Source organism: Argiope bruennichi, chromosome 4 (genome assembly GCF_947563725.1).
Source record: "Argiope bruennichi chromosome 4, qqArgBrue1.1, whole genome shotgun sequence".
Lineage (NCBI taxonomy): Eukaryota > Metazoa > Arthropoda > Arachnida > Araneae > Araneidae > Argiope > Argiope bruennichi.
The window spans coordinates 30,213,158-30,224,175 of record NC_079154.1 but is presented as its reverse complement, the minus strand read 5'-3'; the positions used below and the strand labels follow the sequence as shown (position 1 = coordinate 30,224,175).

The window sequence follows — 11,018 nt, the reverse complement described above, 5'->3', positions numbered from 1 at the left end:
TTTTTTTTACAATAAACTTTGTAATTAGGAAAAGACTTTATGACCAAACCTTTTTTTTTACATCCCTGCTGGAATTTTATTAGTCAAGGAGGCCTTCATTACAGAATATACGAGAAAAGTTGTGAGGAAACTACTCCTGCTATTTTGAGATAGAAAGCAATTAATGTGAGATGAAAGTGGTATAAAATATACCGCATCGATGACACTATCTTATTTTGAGTCTTGATTGTGCCAATACATAACACCGAAATGCCACTTAAGAAAACAAACGATAATTATAGCGCAGAAATAAATATATAAGGCGTTGCTTATAAAGAAAGCAAAGTAGGAAAACACGCATATCCACTATGGTGTACTCTTAGCAGGTGTGCTGGTCATCTTTAGCAAAAATGGGTTAAAAGTTCTTTTGAATGCTTGTAGTTGCTGTTTACTCAATAATAAAAGTTGTTTTTTTTTTGGTTTGCTAGTAGGCATGGGAAAAAGCTAAATAGCCCCAACAATATTCATCTACTTCAGCAGCCCCGTATAACTAAAACATATTACTGGAAACAGCTGCACTCGTCTCTATGTTTTAAAAACTAAATTAGAGGTAAACATGATTATTTATTTTTTCTTCGCCAAAAGTAATTTGAATGCAAAAACAACTAAATCGTCTGTGTTCTGAAATTATTCTTCATAATCATCGATAAAAAATAAGAATTTAAAAGAAGATATTAAGGAAATAGAATGTTAATAATGAATATATATATATATATTTAAAAAAATATAAACAAAATATAATGTTAATGATGAAAATATATATTTAAAAAATATAATTAAATATAATCATAATAAAAAAATATAATGTTGTTAAATATATATTAAAATGTATAATGTTAATAATGAATTGTTTTAATAGATGTATATTTAAAAAAAATATTCCATATTAAGGAAATGGAATATTATATTGGATTTTTTTTGTTTAATAAAAATTATTTATATTTTTTATATTAATATATTCAATTTTAATTATTATACCACTTAACGAATAAATTTTTACTTCAGAAAATGAAAAACAGTGACTTGTAAATTGTTGGTAAAACTAATGAATGGTATAAAACAAATTGGAAATTCCATTTTTGATTTCTTTCAAATTCTGAACTTCTTTGACTCTAGAAATTTACATCGTATTCGGTGCAAAATGCATTTTATAGTAAATCCACAAATAGTCTATAGTTTTCCTGATTGACAAGAAACTTATACATAAGAACTTAATTAAAAAAAAAGAAGTGAAATTATAAAAATGCATTATTGGTAAAAGCAGGTAAAAAAATATATGCGATTAAAAGATGATGATGAAAATTGTCATTTATGCTTTATTCATTGCCTGTGCGATTTCGAGCTTCAATATTCATTTCCTATAAGATTTCAAGCTTCAAAACCTCCTAACCAAAACAACATCATGTTCTCACATTATAGCAAACAAAAACATAATTTATTTTTAATGATTCTTTGAAACGGAGATTGATATTTAACGAGAAATTTCAAGTTTCCTGTATTGCTTTAAAGCGATTAAAAAACGCTTACGCCGAAGAACTCACAGTATTAGATTTATTGGAAAATAATTATTTTGACAGAAGAGGAAAAGCGAGCTGGTCAAGGACCTTTGTTAAATTTACAGTGCCGCCAATGTTCTGGACACTTTTGAAACTCGTTATGTTTTCTAACTTTGTATGCTAATAGAAAATGTTACGTTTCACAAAATGCAAACTCTTACATATCATTTTAAAGAGAATGTAATGCTGATTTTAATACGAAAAGCAAAAGTCAAATATTTGCAATACAAAATAGTTATTCGTACTTTAATCTGAATAACAAAGACAGTGATGAAGGGGATTGTAATAGGGGATTCTAACTTTCCTGACAAATCACTGTTCTTCTTCTGGGAACCAATCAAATGTTAATAACTGTTAGCAGAAGCTGACATCATGTTTAAAGTTGAACAAGTCATAAGACTGTAGAAGAAAGACTGATTTTTATGTAATCAAATTGCTAGTTAGAAATTTTGTTAAACTTTTTAATATATAGTTGGAATTTTTTAAATATTTCTAATATTTAATCAAGAAGAAATGACATAAAATAAAAAGAATGGATTGGATACCTAGAAAGAGAACTAAGATTATTGTGTTACATGAATGTGGTCTTTCCTATGCTGAAATTGCAAGGCAGGTAGATGGTTCAATGACTACATCTGAAGTCCGAAAGTTTTTTTTTACTATATCAGAAGACAAATTCAATAAAAAAAAATAAAGCAGGAAATGGATGAAAATGGTGCACCAAATCTATTGATGACAGAATAATAAAAAGGCTGTGCTCAAAATTAGAATAATGTCATCAGCGGCCATCAGAAGTCAATTGAATGATGCTGGCATTTATACCAATTCAAGAATAATCAGAAGATTATTAGATGTTGGACTCGGAGATAGAATTCAATGAAAAAATCCTTATCTCAGTTTACAGCAGCGTATAAAAATATTACAGTGAGCAAAGGGACACATTAATGGGATAGACGATCAATGGTCATAAGTTATACGGAGTGATGAAACAAAGATATTATTATTCGGAAGTGATGGTGAAAATATGTAAGACGTAGAATAAGGTGAAGAGCATAGTTGCCTGAATGCTACATCCTGACTGCCTTCAGGCAACTATGAAGAACTCAGTTTGTGTTATGATTTGGTCATACATGCCAGCAAACGGTATTGGTCCCCCATCATGTTATCGATGAGACATTAAATGCAAGAAAATACATTGATGCTACTCTAGAGTCAAAACTGACACTTTTCATCAACGATCTTTTTCCCAACAACGCATCATTTATTTTTCGACAGAATTCAGCTCCTTGCCACACAGCAAAAATATCGAAAGAGTGGTTTAGTACAAAGAGCATTGAGTTGTTATAATAGTCAGGAAACAGTCCTGACATCAAAATTATTGAGAACTTATGGCACCGTTTGAAAACTCTTGCACATATGAAGCGTTCATCAAAAAAAGGAGAACTAATTGAGGCTGCAATTGTTCCCTGGCATCATGCAATGACGAAGGAAGAGCTTAAAATTCTCGTCAGCTCAATGAAACCTCACTGTAAAGCTGTAATAAAAAATAAAGGCTAACCTACTAAGTACTACTTTCAAGGTCTTACATCCTTCCGGTTAGTCGGGTCGTCGTGGGGTAGACCAAGACCAAGACCAAGACCAAGACTCTACTAAGTACTGATAACTCACTGCAGTCATCAGCATCTAAGGTATAATAATAAGGTAAGGTATCTAGATAATTATTGCCGCTCAACTTTTTTGTATTGCAAATATTTGAATTTTGCTTTTCATATTGAAATCAGCATTAAATTCAATTGTTTTTAAATTGATATGTAAGATTTTGCATTTTGTGAAACGTTACATTTTCTATATATCGTATGGACAAAATCATAAGATTCCGATTACACAGCGCTTAATTTAAATGCTGATTGAAGTGACTAATTCAGAGATATGACACAAATCCTCGAGGAAAGAACACTTCAAATCTGATAGTAAAATGCAAACGAGAAAATTAATTTTAAAAACGAATTCAATTTATTTCATAAATTAAATGCCTAATTTCTTAAGAGGAATGATAACAATTTTTATTAAGAAGTAACAATTAGCAATTATCTCAAAAATGCATAATGAGCACTTTATTCCTTGATTTTGATTATGCTTTGCATATCTGCGTTTCTTAACATTGTTGATATTTGATTTTTTAAATGCACGAAAAGTGGTTTTGAGAAGATTGGAACAACAAGGATAATGCCTTCAATTTCATATAAAAAACTATTTATATCGACAGTTTCGAACAAAACCGGAGACTAGAATATTCTGGCTACAAAAATAAGTCTAAAAAAATGTAAAATATTTTTGGAAATAAAAGACACCACACTCTCTCCTAAATGCCCATTCTATCAAGCAACGTGAAAAGATGTAAAAGAGCACGTGTTCAACGTTTAAAGTCAAGTTCTTGAGATTGATGAATCCGACTCAAAAATTTTCCAAAAAGTATCTCCATATTTATCAAAGTGGATATGAATTTGTGGAGGAAATTTCCACTTTATTTCATTTGAAAAGGTATTACGCTACGAAGAATATACAATACAAAGTCAGCAACTCTGTTTTAAAAAACTTCCTTCTTAAACCTGAGTAACAACATATCGAGCACAGCGTACATTTTAACCGTCGAATCATCTGAATGAACTAAAAGAATCGTCTGAAGAGTCAAAGAAAAGAATGTCTTTGATACTCACTCTAAAAGGAAAATAATTTCTTGAAACGTATTGAAAAAAAAAATGACATTGAGAAAAAAAATTAATTAAAAGCTGAAGTACGGGTCATTTAAATGTAGTCCACAGCAGTTCGTACAAATTTATTTTTTGTAAGCAGGTATTGGCCCTATATATTTGCACTTCTATCCAGCAAAAACAATTATTTTATCATGAATGCAATTTTTTAATACCAGAAAAAAAATTGTCGTATATGTCTAATGACGAAAAAAATATTTTAAAAAATTATCGCACATTTTTGATGAAATAAAAAAAAAGCTAAAGAAAATTTTCCTTTTCGGGTAAAATTTATGTTAAAGAGTTAAGCAAATGCAAAATTAAAGAAATTACTATGTTAGATACCATAGTTCAAAATTCTGTATTATTGTTCTTATTAGATTTGCATATTATGATATAAATTATTAGTTAACTTTTTAATTATTTTTATTTGTTACGACGGTGACAACATAAAATAAGATCAGGAGAAATGATGTGGCGTGTATTTTTCTTATTTTTATAAAAAATTAATATAATAGAACAAATTTTAAACTACAGAAATCAATATTTTATAAAGTTTCACGATATAAAAAATTAATTTCTAGAGATTGTGGGTTCGAAATAGTTTAATTTCCTGAAGATCTTTTCTAGCATATTTAAGATTTGAACAAATACGCATCATAAAATTTGTCAGCTACTCAGCCGCTTACAGCTATGTACTCTTAACTTCAACTTAATATTAATATATCTGACCATTTAAATGTTTTTTTTATGTAACTTGTAGCATAGAAAATTGAAAAAAGTAGCATAACCATTGATATATAAATATTTCCCTTATTCTTCTGATATATAAATATTTCCTTTTAACTTCAACTTCATATTAATATATCTGACCATTTAAATGTTTTTTTAATGTAACTTGTAGCATAGAAAATTGAAAAAAGTAGCATAACCATTGATATATAAATATTTCCCTTATTCTTCTGATATATAAATATTTCCTTTTAACTTCAACTTCATATTAATATATCTGACCATTTAAATGTTTTTTTTAATGTAACTTGTAGCATAGAAAATTGAAAAAAGTAGCATAACCATTGATATATAAATATTTCCCTTATTCTTCTGATATATAAATATTTCCTTTTAACTTCAACTTCATATTAATATATCTGACCATTTAAATGTTTTTTTTAATGTAACTTGTAGCATAGAAAATTGAAAAAAGTAGCATAACCATTGAAATATAAATATTTCCCTTATTCTTCTGATATATAAATATTTCCTTTTAACTTCAACTTCATATTAATATATCTGACCATTTAAATGTTTTTTTTAATGTAACTTGTAGCATAGAAAACTGAAAAAAGTAGCATAACCATTGATATATAAATATTTCCTTTATTTCTGAAATATACATAATAAATAATTTTCCCTTTTCCGACTAGTATACATACAAAGACACACACTAACAATAAAATAAATTCATTAAAAATAAATCTGTCATACAAGAATTCAATCGCTAAGATTCGAAAACAAGATTTTTATCACATATCTGTTTCTTTACAGGCACTGAGAATTCATTAACATTTCAAGTTGAGTATTTCATTTTAAGTAACATTTATTACAAAATGCATGACATAATATTATTTCATAATGTTGATATCTTTAACATGCATAGACATATGAACCAAAAAATTAGAACCCAAAAACCCTTAGATATGCAATTTAATAGCTCAACAAAACAAAAAGCACAATAAAATGATTATATGAAAGGAACTAAAATGATTTAATTGTTCTTTAGAATCATTGCCAAAAAAATTAAGTAGTCATCTGAAATGAAATAATTTTCATAAAAAAAATCATATTTAAAATTTTTTTTAATTACTATTAATTGAAGACATAATAAAAAAATGAGAATTATTCAATCATGTATACAAATTTTATATTATCCTTTGTTATGATTTTATAAATTGACTTTTAGATTATTGCATATTCAGAATAGGCACTGAACAGTCAATATAATTTGTTCATCACTGACTAAATATTATAAAACACGTATGCCCTAACCAGACATTTTTATTTTCCAACATAGATTTAATCAAATATTTTTTCATTGAAGTTTTCATTCACTTTTTTTTTTTTTTTTTTTTTTGTCATTTACAATTAAAACTGACCAAAATGCAAAGGGTATTAACTGGAAAATTGTCAGAAATACTCCATTTCATAAGGAAGGAAAACAGATGCAAAGACATCAAGAAAAGGATTGAACTGAACTTTTTCATACAAATTTGGCTTCCTTCCACTATCTTCAGCTGTCTTTCATTTTATTTTATATATTGGTGTTATAATACATAAAATTATTATAACACCAATTATTTTGGTGTTGTGGAATTATTATGGTTTATTTGTATTTATAAAAATTAATTATAAGAATTACATATAATATATATAATTTCCATCAGAATAATTTTTCTTTACATTTATGATTATTACTTTGAAACATATTTTCAATTTAGAAATTCTCCTTTTTTTTAATATTATGAGTAAACTAGCTTTTCTTTTCACATACAGGCAATAGTTTTCAAAGTTCACTAAATGTTAGGTATATTAGATACTATTTTAAATGATAACTTGGGTGATAATTTATTTTATTTGCAGTGGAAGACAGAAAGCTATTTTATTTGAAGCATTTATACATTATTTTGCTTTGGTTCTTATAGTACTAATAAATAATTACAAAAGATTTTCAATATTTAATGCCAATAAAAACAAAAATTTATCAATTATACAAATTTTAAAAGTACAACAAATAAGACTAAATAATTTTATCAGTATAAAATTTAATAATGTATATCTTTTAACTAAAAATAATAAAATACAATTCTGTAATAAAGACTAGATAAGTACAATGACAAGCATATTATATCTGTTTTCAGTTTATAGAAAAAGACTAGCAATATTTCAATGAAATAACTTCCAAAAACAAAGACAGGAATATAAGCATAGTTTCTCTAAAATAAATTTAATTGCATGGGAAAAAATATAATAAAATGAGGCACTTTATCAGATGCAGCTGGTAAATTTTATATTCTGCAGCACAACTGTAACAAAAAATATATTCTAGGCAAAAGAAATATCCAGACATGACAAATAGATATATATATAATACATCAAAAATACATAGTAGGGAAGAACAAGACAAGTGGAAAATGAAGTGTATCCTTTAAAGGAACAAACACATATAATTTAAGATGTTAATATTCAATACAATATCATTCGAAAGAAATGTTTTATAGGATTTTGAAATGGTTTCATTTACACTGTAATAGAACGATTTAAGTACTACCTACATTTTAGTACACATCAGAAATAGAATTTTTAATTTGCCTTTTAACTAACTTAAGATATTTTTGTTAGTTTTTCCGATCGAAAATAAAGTCTCTAAAAGTTTGAGAGATAAATTAGCAATTTATTTAAAATTGAGTATATGAGTTACTGATAGTCGTCTAATTTTGATATAAAAACAATGAGACATTTTTTTAAAAAAAAATGTCTAGTTTTAAAATATGAAATCCCATGCATTTTGAGATATTCAAATAATAAAAGGAAATTTTCAGTTTGTGATATAGTAAATAATTGTATAATGATATGTCATATTAAGGAATTAAAAGAATACTAAAAAGAGCTAATACAAGCACTTAAATTAACAACATTTGCCTATTTTTGAAAAAATTCACTAAATTTACATTTTACTTAGATAACTTTAACAACACACATTGTAAGGCAATGTGTTTATAGAAAAGATTTAAAAATTCAGAAACAGTGGGCTAAGAATCACCATTAAAAAGCACTGAGATATTTCAGGAGCCACTTTTAAAGCAGAAACTTATCAAGAAGCTGTTATAATTCTTATTATTTTTAATATTTTAAATATTTACATCATGAGCCAGAATTTTTTATGTACATTATGTATGTTATTTGAATACCAGAGAATTCCATTGAATCCATAAATTCAAAATTTAAACGTGTGCTAAATTTAAAAAAAAAAAAGCTTAAAGTACTGGTAAATGAAGCAATAAAATTAATGCTTCAGTGAATAAGAAATTAGAATGAAAAAATTATAAAAGCAAACACTAATATGTTCTATTCTAATTTTTTTAGTACATACGTAACTTGGAAGCGAATATTAAGACAAGTCATCAATATTTGTTATTTCAAAATCGAATTACAAACTGATCAAGATAAGGCATTGCAACATTGACAGATTGCTGTTATAATAAATTTTTGAGATTCAAGCTTGTTTAACCTTATATAATGTATTTATAAAAAAATTTCATTTTTAAACAATAAATTTATATATTTCAACGCAGTGGAATGTTAGAGGTGGGCGTTAATCAAGAAGTGATTTTGTATATATTCAAGACATTTACTCGCAATATGACCAAACAAAAATGTATTTAGTAACAGGAGAATTAGGAACTACCAGATATAGAAAAACTCAGTTACATTAAATCATCTTTAAAAAAGTTCCAAGAAAAAAAAATGTAATTGTAACAGTTTTACATTTTTGAAGCAGCACAAATGACAATAATAAAATCTGATTAAACGACTGCGTTTCTAGGTTATACACGACTTAATATAAAATAGAAATGGCAGCATTTTAACAAACTGGCTATATAATTGCTATACACCAAATATTTATATATAGATAAAACTAATGCATATAATAGTAATAATATTCTCTAACAATATTTATTTTATTTATTTATTTGCAAACACCACAATAACACAAAAAATATGCTAAAATACAATATTTATTTTGATTTTCGTTAATGATAATTTCTTAAGTACTTTTCACCACTCTTTCCTAAGAAATACAAACAATATTCATACATCTGAAATACAGGTAATTGCACTTTTTAACATCCAATGTAAATAATAAGATAAACATATACAATTTTATGTATTATTTCATAAATGATAATTAAAAATAGCAAAGCAAAGAACTCCATGTAAAACTTTGTTCTTTGCTACTGATTTGCATGTATTTCATAAATAATTGTCTCTTTTGTCCACTTACTTGTTAAAAATAATTTTTATAAATTAAACACTGAAATAATCAAGCACACGTAGAATTAGCCGTCTTCGATACAAAAGCATACAAAAATAAATCAAAATACAAAACGCTTACTTTGATTTTTCATTAGCGACAACTTCCTAAGTACTTTTCAATACTTAATTCACATTTTACAAAAAACCACAAAAATTAAGCAATTGACACAAAAAAAAATCATCTTCAATTGAGATAAATCAATACAAAATGAGATTACGCGTGAATTACATACATAATCGATTTGAGATAAAGCTTTTCCCTCATACAATGATTCATTTCTTTTTTCCTTCCTTTTTTGGAAGAAAATATCAATCGATTTACTTCAATGCTGGTATATGATGAATGTTTTTTTGGCCAGCAGAAGTAGTTTTCTTTTTCGATATAGAGTTTCTATCGAAAATGAATGGATAAGGTTAGACCGCAGAGAAGAGAAACGACACACTTTCTCCTAAGGCGTCTTATCAACAATAAACTTACACCAAACAAAAGGTAATCGCAACTGCAACTGTTTCTTGGAATTGATTACTTAACAATGGAACAATCTTGCCACCAATCAAATGTCTTTTATGGGTCTTCTATAATTTGAGCAGCCGACGAATCAGACGACCACACTGACGATGCTATTTAGCTGCGAGTCGTATTTGAGAACTGGGTTGTCCTTGGATTTGAAACGGAAGAAGGGGGATTTGGAACCTACCAGGATAGTTGGACTTTCTTTCAACATAAATCTGAAATAAACATATATATAAAATTAGGAAACGTTAAAACAACATGACTTACAATAAAAGGGTGGTTATATTTAGTAGGTAAGTTGGAGCCAATGATGCATTTAAAGCATATGACAATGTTCAAGAATTTTCTTAAAAACGTTCAAAAATTGTTATATTTTTGAAGATTAAAAAAAAAAAAAATGAAACCAAAATATACTAGTTAAGGTGTAACAGGTTTTCAAAAATGGTAAAAAAAAAAAAAAAAAAGGACGTTTCTTTGGCTAAAAAGACGTATAAAGCAAAAAAAAAAAAAAAAATCTTATAGTTTAAAAGTTTAACAAATGATTTGCTTAAAATTTCGCAGATTGCTTAAGAAATATATTATTTAGTTCCTGAATTTGAATTTAAAAAATAAGCTGTATTTCTATTCATTCTTCGAATATTGGGGTTCGACTGATAACTAACACCAGATTTTCACTTTTTTTTTTTACAGTGTAAAGCACTAAAACAATTACAAAATATTTCTAAATGAATCGATGACTTATTCTGGAGTTCAGGTATTGCATAACATATTGATAAATTACTATACCAAATGATTATCATGAGCAAAAAAAAGTATGCAATAATTTTAATTTATAAAGCTTTATACGTAAGAAAATTTTATCAAAAATTAGAACTTGAGAAAATAGCATCTAAAGATGTAAAATCAAGTAAAAAATATATAAATGCAAATAAAAAAAAAATCAATTAACTCCCCCAAAAATAGATCTAGATAAAAAAAAATCCAATAGTTTTATAAACAAATCTGTTCAAGCATTAACAATATTAAATTTTTTTAAAAATCGACTTTTTAACATAATCACCTATT

General features: G+C 26.6%; 1 protein-coding gene across 1 annotated transcript in view; it reads right to left on the bottom strand.

The window, feature by feature from the left end:
- Positions 1-5,729: 5,729 nt before the first annotated feature.
- The window catches only part of LOC129966760 (protein O-linked-mannose beta-1,2-N-acetylglucosaminyltransferase 1-like), a 108,120-nt gene continuing 102,831 nt past the window's right edge, over positions 5,730-11,018 (bottom strand). Inside the window, exon 21 of the mRNA XM_056081319.1 lies at positions 5,730-10,168. Coding sequence (XP_055937294.1) covers positions 10,039-10,168 — 130 coding nt within the window. The 3' untranslated portion in view covers positions 5,730-10,038. The remainder of the gene's footprint in view (positions 10,169-11,018) is intronic.